This window comes from Cynocephalus volans, chromosome 4 (assembly GCF_027409185.1).
Source record: "Cynocephalus volans isolate mCynVol1 chromosome 4, mCynVol1.pri, whole genome shotgun sequence".
NCBI classification, from domain to species: Eukaryota; Metazoa; Chordata; class Mammalia; order Dermoptera; family Cynocephalidae; genus Cynocephalus; species Cynocephalus volans.
In genome coordinates, this window is record NC_084463.1 from 131,027,500 (window position 1) to 131,050,454 (window position 22,955).

At 42.1% G+C, this 22,955-nt stretch overlaps 1 protein-coding gene across 1 annotated transcript in view; it reads right to left on the reverse strand.

Annotated features, from left to right (window-relative positions):
• Positions 1–536: 536 nt before the first annotated feature.
• Positions 537–22,955, reverse strand: part of LOC134376423 (uncharacterized) — a 196,051-nt gene continuing 173,632 nt past the window's right edge. The window contains exon 4 of the mRNA XM_063094983.1: positions 537–1,658. Within this exon, the coding sequence (XP_062951053.1) occupies positions 1,274–1,658 (385 nt within the window). The 3' untranslated portion in view covers positions 537–1,273. The remainder of the gene's footprint in view (positions 1,659–22,955) is intronic.

The following is a 22,955-nucleotide window of genomic DNA, read 5'->3' on the forward strand; positions in this document are numbered from 1 at the left end:
AGGTCAGGTGGATCGATGCCTGCAAATACCAGGCTCCTGGTTAGCAGTCTTTCTGAGCTTTAGAATTACTGTGTGAAGTGTTTTTAAAACCTCAAAACTGATCTATTACTAGGTGAAACTGAATGGCCTCGATGGCAAAAGAGTAGCACTTGGCATGGTTTTATCATGGTGAAAGCATTCCGAAGCTATTTTTATGTGGCAGGGATCTGGAACACAATTCAATAGCAGATCAATTATCTTCGTACATTCAAAAAACATTCAGGAATCCAACTGGAGAAGATCACTAGGGATCATATTTTCCAGATGAGGAAACTGAAGCCCAAAGATATTAAACTCGAGGTTTTTCCTATCACTTTGAGGGGGAGGCACAGCCTAAACTAACCCCTTCCCCTGCCTCCAGTTTTCCTCTTTAAAGCCTCAACGTTCTCATCTGAAAAATGGTGACAATAATACTCACAGTATAGAAGAATAATAAGGATTAATTAAGGCATTGACCGTAAAGCATTTTATGTAGTCAGCACCCAGTAAACGGCAATCATTTTTATTATTACATCAAAGTACAGTCCTTATGCATTTCAGTATCAAAGATTTTATTTTACTTATAGGTTACTTCTAGACTTCAACCATGGCATTAGTGACTGATTGTTGTATGGATTTAACAGAAAAGTGGCAAAGATTTGTTGGTTTGTTGTTTTAAACATATGAAAGAATGGTGGGTTTACAGTATCAAAGTTCACATCTTAAAAAAAAAGCAGCTGAGGACATTAATGAGTCATACCAGACTAATGATCCCAAAGCATGGGAAGTATGTGGCTGTGCTGGTAAGACATTGGAGATAAAGAAAGACGAGTGATGTACAGATCTCGCTCAGTTTGTTTATAGCTAGTGAATGGGGCTCCTTTCGAGGAAGGGGACTGCCTACTGTGGTAACAGGTTTGCCTGGGTCTGCAGGCAGACAGACGGGGAGGTTGAGAACACGGGCTTCAGAGTCAGACGGGCTCACTTAGGCTGATTACTTCCAATCTACAAACTTCATTTTCCTTTCCTGTAAAAGGGAGGTGGCTGTGAAGGCCCAGTGAGACAATGTATGTTGATCACTTCATCCCAGGCCTCATGCAAGGAAGCACTTGGTCAATGGGGCTAGACGACTGTTAAAAAAACATTTAAGGAATTGACATTTTAAGAGCAAAAATAAATGCTACGGCATGAAAAGAAATTTGGAGAATAATCTAAACTTTATGACATGCATAATTCCATGTACAAAATGTACGATTCACACTGAGGCCAAGCTCATCAGCTTCAGGAGGCCCCTCCGGAAGTCTTCTGGAAGTCCTGTTGGCTTATTGGTGGCTGGATTCACAAAGACATGGACTGAAGACCCAGTGGTACAGGCCAAAGTGTCAAACTGTGCCAAGTTGGGATGGCCAAAGAAGAAGCCATCACTGATGTCACAGTAACCTACTGAAGGCGGCTCCTTGGTGGGCTTAGGTGGAAACAGAGCAAGTCGGTAATGCACACTGGAGTGACCCACTTTCTCCACAGCCAAGGCAGCCACTGGGATCTGAGGGAAGCCAATGGGCATGTGGTACGTGCACTGATTGCTCACCATGAACCCCACCATGGTGGACATCCGCAAGCTGGTTTTCAGGCCACAGTACCTAGAAGGTAAAATCACAAAGCTTATTCCAGGTCACCATGACTAGGCTCTCTCCCAGCCCAAAAGTAGTATATTTCAGTGGTAGAGGGCACTAGCCTCAGAGGATCTCAAGTCAAATTCCTGATCCACCACCTACTAGGGAAAGTTACTTAATTTACCCATACCTCAGTTTCCACAACAATATAATGCTTATAACCATAGTATCTATCTCGTGGGTTGACTGTGAGAATTAAATGATGATTATCCCATTTTATACATTTTTTTTTTTTTGACTGGTAAGGGGCTCGCAACCCTCGGCACGGTGTGGTCTGCACCACGCTCAGCCAGTGAGCGCACCAGCCATCCCATCCCTATATAGGATCCGAACCCACAGCCTCAGCGCTCCCAGCACTGCACTCTCCTGAGTGAGCCACGGGTCTGGCCCCCATTTTATACATTTAGAGTTACTAGATGTAGTAAGTTCTCATTAAACACCGGCTATTATTAATACAAGTATAATTATGTCCATCTCATCCTTGCTTCTCATGATGAAAAGTCAGGTACTTCTGTGTTAAATGAGAGAGAAAACTCATTTATTAGAGATAATAAGTTACTGTGTCTCTTATCTGTGCTACTAGATTTTAGTCTCTTTAAGGACAAGGGCTGTGTCTTGCTCATTTTTTAAGTTTGTAGAATAGAAATGAGGTGGCACTTGAGATAAAACCTGGAGGATGAACAGAATCAGAAATAAAAAGAATAGTGCTGAGTTACAGCCCCTCCTCTTCTCTCCACCAAAGAGGCCCCCATAGGATTTAAATATTTTAATCACATTGTCTTATTGTCTTCTCTTCTTGAAGAAATTAAGATTGCATGTGAGGATTCACTGTAAAGGACAATTGTGGGTTATGTAAAGATTTGACTACAAAGTTGCTCACTGAAGCATCATTCACGGAGGGGAAACAGAAACAAGCTACAAGACTCCACTCAGGGAGGGCATCATGAGTGTCTGGGGTCCAGCCACCCTCAGAATCCACCAGTGTCACCCACAGTGACATTAGATTCCTTCACTTATTGACATAGAAAGACGTTCAGTGAAAAAGATAAGGTTACAGAACAGTAAGGATTACACCATGTGATCTCATTTGTTATACAAGAACATACTGATTTAGCTACATATTACCTAGAAAAAAACTTCTAAAGGATAGAATGCAAAATACTTTCAGCAGTTACCTAGCAGTGGAATTTTGGATAATATTTTTCTTCTTTTTGCTATATGAATTTTCCAAAATGAACACGATTTGCCTTTGAAATATGAAAAAATGGTATTTGTTAAAATGACACAGTGAATTTCATTATATAAATTTTTTAAAAAGCACTCGTGAGATAAACAGGATGGATAAAGGAGGCTTTTTCTTCTGCCCACTAGGATCCCACCTCTGGATTCCTTCCCTAAGGAGTCTTCCCATAATTACCGTGAGAGGGTGTCTTAAGTCTGCTCAGGCTTCTATACCAAAAATATCATAGACTGGATGGCTTATAAACAACAGAAATTTATTTCTCACAGTCCTGGAGGCTGGGAAGTCCCAGGTCAAGGTGCTGGCAGATTCTGTGTCTGGCGAGGTCCTGCATCCTAGTTTGTAGATAGCCATCTTTTCACTGCGTGCTCACATGGCAGAAGGGGGTGAGGGAATTCTGCAGGGTCTCTTTTCTAAGGGCGCTAATCCCATTCATGACCTAATCCCCTCCCAACGTCCCACCTCCAAATTACCTCACATTGAAAATTAGGTTTCAACATATGAATTTGGGAGAAGACACAAACTTTCAGCCTATCGCAAAGGGAAAAGGGAAACAAGAGGAGAAAAGCCTTGCTTTTCAGTGTGATTCCAAGAGCCAGTGAGAACCAGATTCTCCTGTTCTCATTTACCATGCTTCTCTGTTGCTATTGCTTTTCTATTCTCTGCCACATTTTCCTCTTTCTTTTAGAGTGCAGACGGTAAAGAAATAGTGCCTCTTCCTGCCAGGAGAGCAATATTTCATGAGGACCCCGTTTTCTGTGCAAGCTCAGCCACAACACTTTTAAATAATTGAAAGCCATGAGTACTTTTAAGCAATGCCTTCGACTGAGCACCTGGTATATGTCAGGACTGTCGGTCCTTTACATTTTATATACAGTTTTCAAAACAACCCCGGAATGCAAGTCTCATTTCCACCACTTACAGGAAAGAAAATAAAACAGAGAGGCTGAATTAGTTTCACAAAGGCATGTAGTAAGTGCTAGGCTTGGACCCAAACTTTGGGCTCTCCAGATGTAAAGTTCACATTTTTTCCCCTATTCTGGATTTCTAGATGGTGAAACCAAAATCTACATTTTAGTCCAGTGGATGAGTTGCACTTTCTTTAAGTGTTTGTGTGACTTTGGAACAGCATCATCACGTTTGGACAATACACCCTGTGTTTGCAAGTTCATAACCCAGTTTGATTTGGTTGGTGGTAACAACAGAGGGCTCAGTGAAATTTTTCCATTACTTCTTTTTTTTAGGTTTTAATTTTTATCAAAGTTTATATATATGTACATACTTTTAAAAAGTGAATTAGTTGCTCAAGGCTTATTACAATAACAAAAAAAACTCCAGCAGTTTTCTGGCCGATAATACCTTTGGTTATAGTTTAGGTCAAGTAGTTCTTAGAATGAATTCATTCATATTCAACAACCTCTGCTGTACACCTGCTCTTTGTTAGATGCTGAAGATACATCTTTGAACAAGAGACAATTCCTGCCCTTAGTAGAGTGGCAGGGGGTGGGGGGTGTCAGCTCTTGTCTTCCCTTCGGCAAGAAGAAGATGCTAGCTCTGTCCCTTTTTGGTCACAGAAGAGAGAAAAGTCAGGCTGGCCCCTTCCATTTTTTCCTCCTCCTCCTTCTCTTCTTTTCTTCCTTTCCTCAACAAACATTTATTGTTCATCTCCTACATACCAAGCTTGGGTGTGTGTGGCCTTAGTCTGAAAGGAGGCAATCATCAGATGCAATCACAACACAGCGAGACAAATGCAGTGCCAGGGAAAGTGCAGGGCTCTGCAGGATTGCAGCGGGGCACCGAGTCGGTCTAGGAATCAAGGAAGACCTTCTGAGAAATGACAGCTAAGCTGAGATGTGAAGAAAATGTAGCAGCTATCCAAGTAAACAATAGGAGAAGAGTCTTCCAGGAACAGAAATGGTGTGTGTGAGGGTCCAGAGGCCAGAGAGAGTAGGGCACATCCCAGAGATGACAGAAGTCCCAGATGGCTGGAACACATACAGTCAGAGAGAGGTGGGAAGGAGGCAGTAGCCAGGCTGGGAAGGGTCTTGTTAAAGAATTTGGATTTTTATCCTGGGGCAATGGAAAGCCAGTAAATGGATTATATGCAAAGGAGAGGCAAGATAGGATTTGTTCAGTAAAATGATCTGTGGCTTTGAATTGAACAGTGGGTTACAGTGGAAGCAATGTCTGCAGGGAGAACAGGAACTACCAGGTACTGGCAAAGATCATGGCGGCTTGGACTCAAATGGTGACAACAATGATGGAAAAAACTAGGTGGAATCAAGAGAGATTCTCAGAAAGTATGGTGATAAATTAGAGCGAAGGGAGGATGAGCCGAGATGACTCCCAGGCCCAGACGACATACTTATGATTCCATTTGTGAAAAGAGGGAACGTGGAGGAGAGGCTTGGGGTGAGGGCGGGGAGGGAAGGTGATGAGTTTAGTTTTGAAGAGGTTGACTTGAGGGGCCTGTGAGCGTCTAAGAAGAGGCAAACACGAGGCATAACACCACAAACCCGCATGTATCAGGCCTCGGCCACATGCCAGAGCTCTCGTTAAACTCTCAAACTGGATTACCTCACCAGGAGGCATTTGGATATAGGTGTCTGAGCTCAAAAGAGAGGTTGGGCTGGAGATAGGAGTTGAGAGACTGAATTCAATCTCACTTCAAGGTCCAGGCAGGTAATGGGAAGGGCCAGAGCCAGCCAGGTGTGGTACAATCCTGTGCGGTGGGCCTGCGGGGAGCTGGAAAACAGATGCCCAGTCTGACTCCAGACGAATCCAGACTTTAACAATGTAAGAACCCAAATGCCCCAAGGGATCACACCGAGGAATGTAAGAACCCAAATGCCCCAAGGGATCACACCCTGATCCTTCTTGGCCACACCCACCCCAAGCCCCATGCGGTATGCTAAGTAGGGATTGTATTTTAAGCCAATCAGCCTTCCCTTAAAGCCCTATATATATGTGTGTGTGCTGCCTAATAAACGAGCTCTCTCCGGTGGATCGTCAACTGGTGTCGACTCGTCCTTTCAAACAATACTGGGCAGACTAAATCAAACCCGCGTGTGGCTGCCTAGGTTTGTCTTTCAGGCTCCCAGTTTGTGACCTCTGGGAGAGATGGTAATTAAACCACGGGAGAGGGGGATACCTCCTAGGAGAGAAGATAGAAGGAGATGGACTTAATGAAGCCCAGAGTTTCAGCCTTCCACCTAGAAAACTGGCTTTGAATAAGCTCCCTGTTGATGATTTCTTGGCATGTAACAAGCAACTGATAAAGCATCTGATTTTGATGCTGTCTAATCGTCATGTGAGGTGAATGTCTATCTTCCATGCTTTCTGATTTAGTAAACTTTAAAACGAAGGACTGTTAGCATTGGAGGACCCTGGGGATGATCATCTAGGGGCTCGCAACACTGACGTGGATCAGAATCTCCTGGGGAACCTGTCAAACGTGCAGATCCCCAGCATCCTCCCAGACCTCCCAAATCAATCTGCAGGAAAGGGTCCAGGCTTCTTTATTTTAACAGGCTCCCCAGGTGATCTAACACACACACCTGAGCATAAGAGGTTCTCCTCTCGGGCTACCCCCTCGCATAAGAAAAGAGCCCAGAGAGATGGAGTAAGTTGCTCACAGTCCCATGGCTAAGAAGGCGCAGGGTCTGTCTACACTCTGCTCTTCACGCCAGCCCCATCGGCTGGGTCCATTAACCTCCCTGCCCCCACGCTCAGCCCCAGCCCAGGCTTGAGGACCAATGAGTCTCTCAGGCATTTGTGGCTCAGAACCAGAAGAACAACGCCCTGATCCTGCCCTGACTGTACCCAGCTCCAACAACGGGCTCGGTCTCACTTTCTCCCCTCTCTCCAAGTTCCTGCCTCCTTCCTTGGGTCTCGAAACTAGGTTCTGCCTCGACCCCTGTGCTAAAACCTGGCCTTGGTGCCTTCCCAGGCCCTGGGTGCCTCTGGAGCAGGAGGCATGTGCACGCATGAGGGACACAGGGCCTCTGGGTCTGGTGAGGACATGGCTCTGCCTCGTCCTGAGGTCAGGAAAGTGCCTGTCAGGTGGTAGGAGGCCAATGGGCAGATGGCACAGGTATGCCTTTCAGAGGGATGAGGCTATTTTTGTCACTCACTATAAATAGCATAAAATGGGCCATAGCTTGTGGTCAGTTACCTGGAATGCCAGGGCAGGATCCTGGCAGGAAGTCTATCCCCACACTCCCTTCAACTAAGAATAAACACAGCTTGCCAGCATGAACCCCTGACTGTGCTGAGTCCTCAAGGAGCACAGCATGGGCAGCTGAAGGGTAAACCAGGCCGTGGGAGCCTGCACAAAGAGGCCTCTGACTGGGTGGTGTTAGTAGTTATGTGGTTACAAGGGGAAAGACATACATTAAGAAACAGAGACCTGGGGGGAAAAATACCTGAAGTGGGAGCATGTATAAAGTTAAAAGATTAAGACGAAATTAACACTTAAGAATGTACTTTGTGTGTCTTTGTATATATAATTTATCTTCAATCAAGCCTATTTGGATATTGTTATCACAGAATGGTTTGGGTCTATAGGGCCAAATCATTTCTATTAATGCCACTGTGTAGTGTAGAATACCACTAAAAGCTTAAAGTTGTTACATCTGGGTTTGAATCATGGCTCTGTTGCTGTGTGACCTCAATAAGTCACTCAGTGACCCAGAGCCTCAGTTTTTCTCATCTCTAGGATGGAAGTAACACAGGATTTTCTGACAATTAAATAAGGTAGTACATATTTTATATGTCCTGGCAAATTTCTGGACCCTAAAGATTTTTGTTGTTGTTGTTGTTTGCTTGTTTTTTGGACTTTGCAAACAGTTTTTGTCTCTAGAGGTAGAGACTTATATTTGTCTTTGTGTCAGACTTTTCCTTTATTTTGAGAAGACCTCTTGTGTCAGGACCCTGGTAACCAGCTGGGGTGTGGACAGTAGTGACTGTATTGTTCCTTCAGTGGTGTCAAGATCACAAACATCAGAACCAGGGGAGCAGAGCAAGAGGGAAAGAACCAGAAGGATGAGATGTGGCCACTGTTATACTTTGGGAACTTCCAGGAAGAGCAAAGGAACACTTTGAAGGGAGAGGTGACAGGGTCCAGCAACTGAGCCAGAGGAATTTTAAGCCAAAGTAACTTGCATAGTAAATATTACAGAATTTAACTATTTTTCGCTGCATTGTCATAACAGGAATTTACTGAAGACGTACAATGGAAGTCTTGCTTGATCCTTTGGCGGCAATGATTCAAGCATAACGAATTTGTGGAGCTAGGTTCTCCTCAACAGAAACTGGTAAATCAATCTAGCCTTCCCCTTAAGTTTTACTAATTTCACTATATCCTTGGGTCTGGTGATGGTGATACCACAGTGATAATAGGTTCTCTTCTTGGTGGATCTTACAGTAATCAAAGAGAGACAATATTGAACACTTGTCACAAATTGTGAGTGTTCTGCAGGCAAGTGATCTGTATGGTTGTATTTGATGCTATAACAAAGGAGTCTGACCTAGATGGAGGCAGGTGAGAGCTTAGAGCTTCCAAGGAACTGAAAGGAGGCCAATGAGACCCTGTGGCTGGGCCATAGGATAGGAAGGGAGAGTGGTGGTGAATGAGGCGGGAGAGGGAGGCTGGTCCTGATCATGTACGAGTTGGATTTTCTACTAACAGAATGAGAAGGCTTCTGTTGGGGAAAGTAGTGCCGTGATCATATTTGCATTTCAACATCAGCACTCTAGGAATGAAGTCAAGCATGGCTGCAGAAACCAGTGAGGAGATTATTGAAGTGATGAGAGCTGGGCTGGGCAGCAACAGTAGAGATGAAGTTGTGGCTTCCACATTTATTCAAGGAAGGGCTCAAAGGACAGATTCCTGGCCTTTTCCTGGTTGACTGGCTTCCTCCTCTCACAAAGGTCAGTATTTGAAAATAATAGCACCTAGAGCAAAAGCAGATGCCTCCACCAATTCCTGTCAGTCTTGGAGGCTATTGAGGAAACCTAGGGTTCTTCTCTACAAAGGAGCACCACACTCTCTAGGTAGATTTCTGCCTCAGTTACCTATCATTCTGAATGTCTACACCTGCAATCTTGTCCCATTTTCTATCCGAGTATAATTTCAGGTCTAGCTTTTCAAGTACTTTAAGAAGAATACTATTCCAAACCTACGGGAAATAACCACGCAGATAAATAAATTCATTTAAAACGTATAAGCTGTTTTGCTTTCAAAACGGATTGGAGGCCGTTAAGACAAAAATGGGAAGGAATGTTTTCTGATAATTTCACATTTTGAACAACCATAATCTGAAGAATACTGACTTTTTCCTTTGATTAGTTTCATGTTGCTTTTTAGCACCTTTTGGCTTTATTTAAAGGGCAAATGATATTATAGGAAACAAGAAAAATATCTCAAAACTAAAGTCTAGAAAGATGTTTGACGGAGCAAATATCTAAATAAGCCTTTACCCCATGCTATGTTTGTCTTGAAACTTGGCACTATACCAATATAAAAACACATTAAAATGATATTTCTAAACCAAGTTGCCTCACTCGAAATGTAGAAGCTAATATAATGAGCTAGCAATAGTTCACATTAGGAAAATGCGCAGACCCAGTTGGCTGCTGATCATTGCTTCTGCCATTTTCAGTGTGCATGCATTGGGTCCCCAAACTGAGAAAAGTAAAAATAATGATAATCATCTACTGTCAGAGCAGAAGAATTTCTTTGCAACAATGTTCTCACAGGAAGTTCGTTCTGGTAAATCAGTGTCAAAATGACAAGAAAATCCAACATGTCTCAAGAGGCACAGTATATAACAAGCAAAAAATTCCCAATCTGTATTTAGAAACTGAACATTAAAGGATCTGATGAAAAATTCAAGAGAAAAAAATGAAGGATGGGAAACAGATTCATTAAAGCATTTTGAGTAAAAATAAGAAGACCGTGACATTATGCTCAATTAACAAGAAACCACAATCTTCAAGGGTAAATGTGGTAGAAGATGATCGGATTTCTCAGACATCAAGAAGCAGAAAGAACCATTAAAGACGGCTCTGAAAGAGAGACGAGATTAGACAGAAACTTTGAATCTACCCACTAATGATATCACAACTGCTATACGTTTTGCCTTTACTGGAGTTGCTCTCTACGTGACAGATTTCAAAGAAAGCATCTCTGAAAGAGGACGATGACTTTAAGCCCTCAAAATTAAGCAGGTCAAGGATACAGTCACCATTCCTGGGCCTGCTGAGAAAAAGTGAGAATGGAAGCGAAGAGTCTGAGAGATGCTTCCCACACCTGCAGCATCCAACATAGTCCCTAAAGTCCAGCGTCTTGCAATTAGTTCTGGAAAAGGCCAGAACAGTGTGAGGAGCAGCAGTTTAAAACTCTATTTTAAATCACCAGGTGGCAGAAAATACTTAAAATACATAGAGAACAATTTAGAACTCCAAATGTGCCAGAAACAAGTCTCTGAAGACTTCATATCTAGAGAAGGCAAAATTGGAGGAAGACAGAGGATGGATCATAAAGCACTTTTCTTTTTCTTTTTTTTTTTTTTTAATCATCACTGTGTGATGTTAGAAGTTGAAAGAACTCGAAGCCTCTGCCCCAGAAAGAGGTTACTAAATAAGGCAGGTACCCAGCTCAGACGGCCCTAACATCAGCCAGGCATTTGGGTGGCTTTAAAGCTTCTTTGTTATTTGTTTCTTCGTGATTTCTAAATAATTAATTTTATTACATAATTAAGGCATACACACTGTAGAAAAGTATAAAATACTTATAAAAAGAAGAAAATTTAAATTACCTTTTATTGCATAGCTCAGAAACAACGGAGTTAACATGTTGTGTACATCTTTCCAGACTTTTTTAAGGAGATTTTTGTTGTTGTTGTTCTAATAAAACCAAGATCATACTGCATGCAACTTGCTTTTCTCAATCAATTATATACCATGAACTTGTTTCTGTGCCCATAAATATATTTCTTATCATGACTGCTAGAATGGCTTTGTATGAGTATAGCCACATTTGTTTAATCAATCCAAAGGCAATTTTTAAAAATTTTTTGTTTTGAAATACTTTAAAACTTATAGAAAAGTTTGCAAGAATAGTACAATGAACTTCTGCACATATTTTATAGAAAGTCATCTATTTTTGATATTTTGTCATATGTGCTTTATTATTATCATTTCTGAACTACTTAAGAGTAGGTTGTATATATCCTGTCACTTTCCCCTTTCCTAAGAACAAGGGTAATCTCTTCCATAACCACAGCAATGGTTATTGAATTCAGGAAGCTTAACATTGGTCTAATACTTTTTATCTAATCTAAAGTATATATTCCAAGTTTGCCAGTTCTCTAAATTAAGTGGCTTACTTAAATTTTAAAAAAGAAAGAAAGATAAGGAAATAAATTTCTTTTTTTCTGGTGCAGGATCTAATCCAGGATCGTGTATTACATTTAGTTGTTATATCTCTTCAGTGTCCTTTACTGTGGAGCATTCCCTCAGTCTGTCTTTATCTTTTATGACATTGATATTCTTTGAAGAATATAGGCCAGTTATTGTATAGGATGTCCCTTAATTTGGGTTTGTCTGATGACTCCTCAGGTTATGCATTTTTGCTGTAATGCTACATGGGTGCCAGTGGGCCCTTCTCAGGGTATCTAGAGAGAGGCTCATGAATGCCCTTACCAGTGACATTAATTTTAATCACTTGATTAAAATATATATGGTCCAGTTTTTCTACTATATAGTTTTTTTCTGTTTATGTTTTCATTGTGGTAAAATATACATAATATAAAATTCACCACTGCAACCACTTTTAAATGTATAATTCAGTGGCAGTAAGTATATTCACATTGCTGTGCATCCACTCTATAGTTTTTACTTTTCCTTTTAACAAGTAATTTGTGGGGAGATACTAAGATGATCTTAAATAGCCTCACCTTCAGATACTGTCCTTGATAACCTTTCCTTCACCTCCCACCTCTGGATTTGGCATCCATTAGTGATTCTTGCCAAGGCAAAATGTCAAGGCCTCACATTGACTCCAGCCCTTTCCCCTTGACCTTCCCCTCATTCTGGAGACAAGAGCGGAAAATTTCTATAGCCACTGGTTTTCAATCTGGATGAGGAACTCTCACCTGAATGATTTCCAAGAGCCATTTCTGCACCAAAAGTGCTATAATTCTGCACAATAATAGTTATCCCTTTCCTGGTATCATGTTCAGTTCTTCAAACAACTCTCGGTTCTACTCTGGGCCAGACTCTATGCTGGATGTCAAGAAATAAAAATGGATAAAGCAACAGGGCTCCCCTTGAGTCCCTTACATTCTGTTGGGAGAGACACAAGTAGGGACTTATAATGCAGTGTGGGATAGGTGACATGAAACTTTGGGCATAGAAGAAGGCCCAAAGTACATTGGGAACACAGAGAAGTAGCAAATCCCATAGCTAGAGTAGAAATTCATGGAGGTGAACAATGGCAAAGGAGTGTGTGTCTGTGTGTGTGTGTGTGTGTGTGTGTGTGTGTGCGCGCGCGCGCGCGCGCACATGTATTTAGGGGGATGTCAGTGGGTATGGAGGGAGTGGGTTCCAGCAGATAAAACATCAGGCAGGGAGCAGTGGAAGACAAGGCTGGAGGGGAGGCAGGGCCAGAATGTGGAGAGCCTAAATATAAGACCTAGAGCTTGGACTTGACCCTGCAGATGATGCAACGTAAGCCAAAGATAACATGACCAACAAGGGCTGATTGATCACCTGGGGGCAGCAGAGAAGTCAGGTCTGAGGACAGCAAGCCTGGAAGCAGCAGACCAGTTAGCAGAATATTGCAACAGTCTATGCGAGAGACTGTCTAGGCCAAAGCAGGACAGTGAGGGTAGGGGCAGTGAGGAGAGAACAGATTAAAGAAATACCTGAGAGGTTCCTGAGCACAGGGGTGATAAGGAAGGAGGAATAGATGTTGACTCCCACATTTCCAATTTTTCAGAGAAAAAAATCATAAATAATATTACTTATCTCAAGTGGATCCTTATAACAACTCTGTAAGATAAATAGGGTCAATAACCATTATTGCCATTTTACAGGTTACTAAACTGAGATTCATAAAGTCAAAGTAACTTGTCAAAGGTTACATAACTAGTCAAGGGAACAGCAGAGATACCAAGTTCATCCTAGCACACGTACTAATAGATGACAAAAAATTATTCAAAATGTTAGAACTGGAAATCCATATGCAAAAAAAAAAAAAAAAAAGGACTTGGATCCATGCCTCATGCCACATACAAAAATTAACTCAAAATGGATCATATGTCAAAATTGAAGGACTAAAACTTTAAAAACTTAAAGAAGGAAATGAGAAAATCCTAGTGGCTTTGGGTTCAGCAAAGATTTCTTAAATAGGACACAAAAGCACAAGCTATAAAGGGAAGCATCAACAAACTGGACTTCACCAAAATTAACACCTTTTGCTCTTTACTATGGTCTCAATGTTTGTGTCCCCTCAAAATTCATATGTTGAATCCTAATTACCCAGGTGGTAGTATAAGAAGATGGGGCATTTGGGAAGTGATTAGGTCGTAAGGGCTCTGCCGTCATGAATGAAGTTAATACCTTATAAAAGAGGCCCAGAGAGCTGCCTTCCACCTTCCGCCCTATGAGGACACAGCAAGAAGGCAACATCTACAAACCAGATAGTGAGCCCTCACCAGACACCAAATCTGCTGGCGCCTTGATCTTGAACTTCCCAGTCTCCAGAATTATGAAAAAACAAATTTCTGTTTTTTATAAATCATCCAGTCTAAAGTATTTTGTTATGGTAGGCCAAGCAGACTAAGGCACTCTTTAAAATCCAATATGACAATAAATGAAAAGGCAAGCCACATACTGTGAGAAAACAGTGGCCAAACATACCTGACAAAGCACTAGGATCTAGAATATTTAATGTATACTTAGAACTCAATAATAAGAAGACATACAACAGAAAAACGGGCAAAAGATTTCTATAGATACTTCACCAAAGAATACACATAGATGGCAATAAAAACATGAAAAGATGTTCAATATCATTAGTCAGTAGGGAACTTAAAACTACAGTGAGATACTTACTGTACACTCACTGGAATGGCTAAAATTAAGAAGGTGGACTACACCAAGTGTTGACAAGGATGAGTAGGATTGGAATACTCACGTACTGCTGATGAGAATGCAAAATGACACAACCAGTTGGGAAAATACTTTGTCAGTTTCCTAAAAAAATTAAAAATTACATCTACCACGTGACCCAGCCTTTCCACTCTTTGAAAAATGAAAGCATATATCTACACAAAAGAGAAATGAAAGCAAATATCTACACAAAGGCTTGTACATGAGTATTCACAGCAGCTTTGTTGGTAATATCTGGAAACAACCCAAATGTCGGTCAATGGGACCACAAATTGTGGCATAGCCATGCAATACGATACTTACTACTCAGCAACAAAAAGAAACGAACACACAACAGCATGGAAAATGTCAAAGTAATTATGTTGAATGAAATAAGCCAGACCCCCTCCCCCCAAAAAAGAGTGCATACTCTACTATGATTCCAGATACATAAATTTCTAGAATAGGCAAATTAATCTCTAGTGAAAGAAAGCAGATTAGTGTTTACCTGAGGGTGGGGATGGTGAGGGGCAAGAGAGAGGGATTACCAAGGAGCCACCAGGAAACTCTGGGTGGTGGTGGTAGTGTTCACTATCTTGATGGTAGAAGTGGTTTCACGGGTATGTAAATATGCCCAACTCATCAAATTGTATACTTTACAGGCAGCTTATCTATGTCAGATACAACTCAGTAAAGTTATTTTGAAGAAAGAACACAATGGAGAGAAATATACCAATATCTCAAGCAAACAGCAAATACACCAATATCTGAACAAATTAGTGTCTGTGGGATTATTAATGATAATCCCTTTCTGAATTTTCCAAATTTTTCAAAATGAACATGTTACACTATCAAAATCATAAAAACTACTTTTGTTGGGAAAAAAAGAACTAGATGAACATAGAAATTTGAAGAAAATAGTCTGTACTTATGAACCTTAAGACCAGTGCATAAAAAAAAAAATCAAAAACATGTCACTTTTCAAATGACAAAAACCCTCTATTCTTTCAAAAGCCATGGTAGACTGGAGGGCACTAGAGAAGATTTGATAAGTTCCACAGGAACAAACATATCTAAATGTAAAGCAATCTGTGGAGAAGGCACCACATTGAGAAAATGCATCGTTTAGCTGGACTCTCCAGCTCAGATGTGTTCCAAACACATCAGTGAGAGACAGATGCAGTAAAAAGGGAAAAAAGCAGAGATAATGCCAGGCAGCAATGGAAGGCGAGATTTTACATGATGTCAGGACCCAGCATTTCTGGAGTACACCCGGGAGTATAAAGATTAAGAAGTAATCCAATATAATTAGCATGTGACCCACATTGTATGTCCTTAAAAAGAACAAGTTAGGCCACAGAAAATGTTATTCTACATCTGACCAAATATGGTCAAGTCTCATGAATCTGGGTTTCCACTCTTGGAAATGTTTGCTATATCTGTCTGCACTGGGCTGAGGGTTCACTCTGAATTTTTTATTAATGGTGAAAGCAGTAATTTTCAAAAAGCTTTCAGGGGACATACTTAATCCACTTAGATGATAAAATATTTTTAAAAGCCCTCAGTGCATTAATTATTTGAATATCGAGAAACGTTTTATGTTCATTTATTCAACAAAAAGTCACTAAGTGTCAGCAACTGTGCTAGGTCCTGGGACATAAAGAAGCAAACACAACCCAATGCCCTCATGTAGCTCTTAGTCTAATGACTGAGAAAGCTACAGTTGCCATACAAGGTGTCCTTGGCCTGGGAGGGTGAAAAGGAAGTCAGAGAAGCCAACAATGAGGAGGCAACACTTGAGTAGGGTCTTGAAAGCTATATAGGAAATCTCTGGTGAGGAAAAGAGAGACATTCTAGGCAGAGAGGTGAGCACGAGGCAGAGAGGCATGAGAAAGGGGGATTATTTGGCAAATGGCAAGAGCTTCAGTAAAGATTAAGAATAGGATTCACTGGGAGGAGACAGGACCTGAAGAAAATAGAAGCCCCTTATCCCATGCTGGAGAAGTTCAGGCTTCATCCTAGAGGAAATGAGGGGGTGTGTTGGTTACAAATCTTTGGTTTTAACCAAATGAATTAGCTTAAGAATGAGAAAGGTGATCTTCAGTCTTCAGAGAGCTTCAAGGGTCTCAAGCAGTCAGACCTTAAAGGGGCTGAAATGGAGAACTGGAAAGCTAAAGAAACTCTTCTCTACCTTTTAACTTTTTCTTTTTTTCTCTTCACACCTATTTTATATTAGTCAGATTCTTTTGGTCATAAGTCACAGAAAAATAACTCAAGATAGTTCAAGCCAAAAAGGGAATTTATTGGCCCTCAAAAGCAGTAAGTCTGTGTACATGCTAGTCACAAAAAGCTTCTATATAATAGAGTACCTACAGTAGTTCAATGTATAGAGACAGAAAGTAAGATGGTAGCTGCCAGGGGCTGGGGCCAGGGAGCAGTGGGGAGTTTGGGAAGATGAAACAGTTCTGGAGATAGATGGTGGTAATAATTGCACAACAGCATGAATGTATTTAATGCCACAGAACTGTACATTTAGAAATAGTTAAAACGGTAAATTTTATCTTATGTATATGTTACCACAATTTTTAAAAGGGGGAAGTCCTGGAGTAAATACAATTTCAGGCACTGGTAAACGGAGGGATTCGAGGGCTATGATAGGGATCCTGCCACTCTCTATTTTTCTCTACTTTCCTTTCTGTTGGCTCCATTTTCATGGTGGGAAAGATGGCCACTCCCATCTTAAGTCATCTGTAGAGCTAATGATTATGGCTAAAAAGGAGCCTGTTGCCTCCCAGCTCCAGCTGAAGTTCTGGGATGACTGATGCCCTGGTGTTGGGTCATGAACCCACTTCTGAGCCAATCACTGTAGCCAGGGAGAAGAGTACTCTGATTGGCCAAGCCTGGATCATGTGTCTGACCCTGAACCAATCACTGTTGCCCAGGGAACAGAGCTCTTGGCCAGGCCTCCCTATGTGCCTACCTGGTGGAGCAAGCCCCAGCGGAACCATGGACTGAGAATGAGAGAGGGTGATTTCTCACAGAGAGACTGGGCAGTCAAAGCATTAGAGCTTCTTCTCTCTGCAGGCCACTTGTCTGTCTCCAGCACAGGAAAAATACTATCCCACATAGCTCAAGTTACACTTTCTCTCTATTCCAGAACTTTTTAGCCCCAATTTAAAATCCCTGGTAGACTGTGATGAGTGAAGCTTGTGCAATTAACTGTGACATGGGGGGAGGATAGTCCTAGAGTTAATATGGCTGCAACAGGCCCATCTTTAGGGGAAGGTACAGAGGTCATTAGGAGCAAGACAGAAACCTCAAAAGGGGTCTTTTACCACAGGTCATAGGTGCATTTACAGGAAAGTGGTGTGGACAGAATGTAAGAAAATACTTCTGGCAGCTAAATATTGGATGGGCTGGAGCAGAAGAATTTGCTGGCAGGAAGACCAATCATAGGCTGTCGCAAAAAGATGATTCTGAAATTTCTAGCTTGGAAGAATGAGAAGATGGTGTTATCATCCACCAGGAATGAGACTATACAAGGTTTGGGGGAGGGTAGGAAGGAAAGAGTGGTAAGTTTAGCTTTGGAAGTGTTCCCTTCAAGATGCCTGCTGGACACCCAGGTGGAGAAGCTTATTAAGCAGTGGGAAATAGAGGTCAGGAACCTAAGAAAGAGAGTGTGGCTGGGGATAGAGATTTGACAATCACTGGCATACAGATGGATGTTGAAGCCATGATGCATATGAGTTGCACATGGAGAGCATGGAGTATGAGCAAAGACAAATGCGGAGGGTGGCATATGCCTTCAGTGTCCTGCCCATAACTGCTCGACACTCAGTTTCCAAATGTGTCAATGTCATCCTACTGAAACTCTCCATCCAAGGGCTTTCTCTCAGGTTGAGGTTGGTGCAGGCCAGAAATGCCAGAATTAGGAGCCCCCAGCCAATGATGGATGGGAGTTAGAGGACCACCCTAGTTTCCCCACCCCTCGGTGGGTCAACTCAAGCACGTTCCACACCGTGCACGAAGGTCCCAGTGGAATCGAGCCCCAGTTGCCCACTGCAGTAACCTCCTCATCAATGCCCTCTCTGCTGGCTTCCTTCACTTTCCTGTCTCACTTCTTTACTCCTCTACTGGTGCATCCTGGCATCACCTTCCCAAATAGACCACTTACACTCAAATCTTTCTTTCAAGGTCTGCTTCTGAGAGAACCCAACCTAAGACAGAGGCACACAAAGAAGGAAGCTCCAGAGAGAATGAGACCAAGATGTCTGAGAGGTGGGAGGAAACCTGGGAGACAGTGGTTTCCTAGGAGCAAGGAAGGAGAGAACTAGAGAAGAGGTGGGACTCCACTGGAAATATGTGAGTAGCAAGTCACATACCCTTGAAAATAATAAAATTCCAAATACATACATATCCAGTTCCCAGAGTTTTCACTATTCTAGTGCTAACTTTCCCCAGATATTTTGTGTTCAGGAAGACTATTGATAAGAAAATAAGCCAAATTTATAATGCCCTGAAAAGGAAACCCCAAAGGTACAGAACAATGGCCTGTGATGCTTGGAGAAGCAGGCGGACTTAGAGCAAAGCTGAGCCTGAAGAAGCCCTGTTTAGGAACCACATGTTTTTAACAGGCGAAAGTGTCATGCAAGTGGGACCAAACACTTTGGCTTTGTGGAGGATCGATTCATTGACGGTCCTGACTGGTGGCCTCCTATTCATGCCCCTTGCCTTGTAACTTCACAGTCCCCACCCACTACCACTCTGGGCAGACCCTGTGACTTGCTCTGGCCAATCAGATACAGTGGAAGTGACATTGTGCGAGTTCCAAGCCTAGGCTTCAAGAGGTCTTGCAGTCTGCTTGTTCTCTCAGATCCTTCCTCTGCCATGAGAACAAGCCCAGGCTAACCTATTGGAGGAACATGGACATGACCACATGGAACAGAGCCAAGTCGCCCCAGTTTGTCTCAGCCAAAGCTCCAGACATGGGAGGGAGTCCTGCCAAGATCAGTAAAGACACCTAACTGACCACAGATGTAGGAGGAAGCCCAGCTGTGACTAAAAGTCTAGTAAAGATAAAAGACTCGTGAACAAAAATTATTCTTGTTTTCATTGACTTTTGGGGTGAATTTTTGCATGGTAAGACCTAACTGAGATAAAAGCTTGATGCCCACCAACACTCAGTGAATTACCAGGACTGGAAGCCTGTCCTTTTGTGCACCTGGAAGGTAAGGCAAGTTACTTAGGAACCAAGATGATAAAGTTGAGGTGGATGGCTTGGAATAGCAGAGAGAGAGAAAACAAGCAACAGGATGGATGAATACTTTAACAATACCTACCCTGTGCCAGGTGCTGGCATGCTATTATCTCACTTTATACTCAAAATTGTCCTGGGAGAAAGTATTATTATCTTTGTAGCCAGAATGGCTCTGGCCACCATGCAATGCTCTACTTGTACCAGTGGCTTGGGGCCACCATCTTCATTCCACCCCAGATGACAGTGTTCCCTCAAGGCCTGCTCTGTGGGTAAGGAAATGCTCTGTACTTGTCTGAATCCCAGCAACCTAGGCGGTCCCCTAGCAAAGCTGATGCATCCAGAGGTCTTTGAGCTCTTTGAGGTTTACTTACAGTCAGGCACGCAGCTTCTGCCAGAGCAACTGGATTGGGATGAATTAAGGCCACAGCTGCCTGGACACCCCATCCACTTTTCTCCACTGATCCTCAGACTCTGCAGTGGAGTCTGAAACTCACTCTTCAGGAAGAAATTATCTTGCAAGGGGCCTGCTCTGCTGCTTTGCTATTTGCCTGCTGTTGGCCTCCTCCTTGCCCCTTTGCCCACCCCATCTCCCCCTAAATCACCAGCCATGCCTTTGAATATCCAAACCCCAGCATGGAAACTGTTCCCATTTTTCCCCAGGAGCAACGGTAAACTGGAGCTGGTCTGTACCCGCTCACAAGAACCAACTAACTGTTATATTTTCAGAACTTTTTATGAGTTGGTTGTTAAAGATGGCCATTATTAAAAACAAATTATAGAGATTTACACTTAAATAATGTTAAAACAAAGTAATAGACACTCAAAACTCATCATTCTTAATTATTTTACAACATTTCAGTATTATTTATGTTCTTGAGGTTACTTACATTTATTATATCTGTACAATGAGAATACTATGTATGGTGAATCTCCTTCCAACTGCATTCAGTGACATCCAGTTAGTACTTGAAATTGGCTGTGGTGGGAGTATTTATACCATGGAATTCAGCAAGCACTACGAATTTATCGTTTTGATTTAATAATTTTTTGTTTTATTGCCCACATTGAGATATCATCTTGAGACATCATCTCACCTGAGTTAGACTGGCTATTATCAAAAAGAGAATAACAAATGCTGGTGAGGGTGTGGAGAAAGGGAAACCCTCCTACACTGCTGGTGGGACTGTAAATTGGTGCAGCCATTATGGAAAACAGTATGGACAAATCATCATGTCGAAGGGATTCCTGCATTCCCATGTTTACTGCAGCTCTATTTACAATAGCTAAGAGAATCAACCTAAATTTCCATCGACAGACAACTGGATAAGGAAAATGTGCTATGTATACTCAATGGAATACTACTCTGCCATAAAAAAGAATGAAATTCTGTCATTTGAGAGAGAGAGAGAGAGAAAGAAAGAATGAATCACAGTGGTACATTTAAAAAGAGAGAGAGAGAACAGGACTGTGGTTATTAGAGGTGGGAAAGGGGGAGGGAGAGGGGAGTTGGTAAGAAACTAGTTAAGGGCCACCAGGATTGATTACATTTTGTAAACATGAGCATACTAATTACCCCAGTTTGATCACCACATATTGTACACATGTATTGATATTATATCCTGTACCCCACAAATATATATAATCGATTATCTTTCAGTAAAAAAAGTTACTATTTTATTGATTCTAGAGACAGGCGAGGAGGGTCAGCAAACTTCTGTAAAGGCTAAGAAGTAAATATTTTAGGCGCTGTGGGCCATATGGTCTTTGTCACAGCCACTCAACTCTCTGCTCTTGCAGCACAAAAGCAGCCATGACACTACCTAAACAAATGGGCTCAGCCTGGTCCAGTCAACTTTATTTACAAAAATAGGCAGCAGGCTAGATTTGTCCCAAGGGCCATAATCTGTTGATCCCTGGGCTAGATCAAAGACTTAAGAACATGTTAAAAATGCAGATTAAATTTAAAAGTACATCTGTAGTGGGAAAGGCACAAAATATTGACAATTTTTTTTTTAGTATTCAAAAACTATGATCTTTAGCTCACAACATAGTTCTTACTCATTAACATAAATGAAAATATCGACCAACATTCACACCAGCAGTACATTTACTTGTCAATCACAGCTAAAGGTTGGCGAAGAATAGAATTCTGCCAAAAATCAATGAAAGCATTCTGAACCAGTTGGCTAGATGGAATTTAAAATAAAGAGAATTGGATATATCCTTATGATTTGTAAATTGTGTGCCAAGCATCTTTTTTATCAATAAAATTTATTAATGAATTTACGTATGCACATATATGCTGGTGTTAAAAACTTTTACCTGCCCACCACTGCACAGAAGTCACCTAGTCTTGCTGCAAATAGATGCACATCAATTCAAGAAGAGGGAGCTGTTGCCAAATACACATAAAAAGCCAAATGTATCTGAATCTCCTCGCAGGCTGCCTGGGAACCTAGGATATCTCCATTTTATAGATGAGAAAACTGAGGCTTGTCTAGAGTCACATAGCTAGTTATCAATAGCACTGGAATCCAAACATATGTCTGTTTGACTCCAAACTCCACCCCTTGAGGCTGCCTTGTTGGAAACCATGTATTTGGTTCAGAAGAACACAGGGAAGCAGTTAATGAGGCTCAGTTTGGAAATAGACTAGAGGAGGCTTGAAGATATTTCAGATGAGTCAATGCCCAGGTGAAAGCCAGGCAGGTCTTCAAGGCCTTGAGGAAGAGGGGGGCTGCGATGGAGGCACACCCACAGGTACAGAGTATAGATGTGGCCTAGAGCAAACTTCAGATGTGCAGGTGGAGATGGGGGACTTCCTGTGTCAGGGCTGCAAGAGTAAGCACATTTCAACTCATCAATGATAGTTTGTACTGATGAAGAAATTGTGAGTGCAAGCATCTATAATCCAATTAAATGGTTTTGTGATAGGAAATGAGGCATGCTTTTCAAGCAGTATCCAGTCAGAGATTAATGGCTGGGAATGGTGCTGGCTGATCATAAAGTACACTACATTTGTGCTAATGTTACAGTGTGAGAGGTAAGGAAGGAAGAGGGAGTAAGCAGGGCTCAGGACTCATGCCTACTTTCTGGAAGACCTGAGCAATGGAAAATAGAACATTGCATTGGCAGTTCCACTCCTCCAAGCGGCCTCTTGTGGCCTCCAGTGGCAGAATGGCTCTGGCTGAAAGGGGTCATCACTGGGACCTGAACCATGCCTCATCCAAGCACCTGACTAGGGGACTAGTCTCTGTTTTCCTCAAGGCTCTTCCAGTTGCAAGGGATAGAAAGTCAGCTCAAAAGGCTTAAGAAGAAGAGGAGAATTTATTGACTTGTGTAACTGGGGAGTTGAAGTGTGGCAACCAGAACTCTAAGGACTGAAGCAATGTTCTCAGAAATTAGCTCTGTCCTGCTTCCTCTCTAGCTCTGCTTCTCTTTGCTCCTGCAGCCAGTAGAAGGCATGATGGACGCAACCCAAGCCTACACCATCCCAGCTTCACATTCTCCCAAGGGAGCAAGAGCTCCAGTCTGCCTGCATCTGCATATGAATTCTCACTGGTTCACCTTCAGTCACATGCCCATCTCTGGTCCAATCAGGGAGGCCATG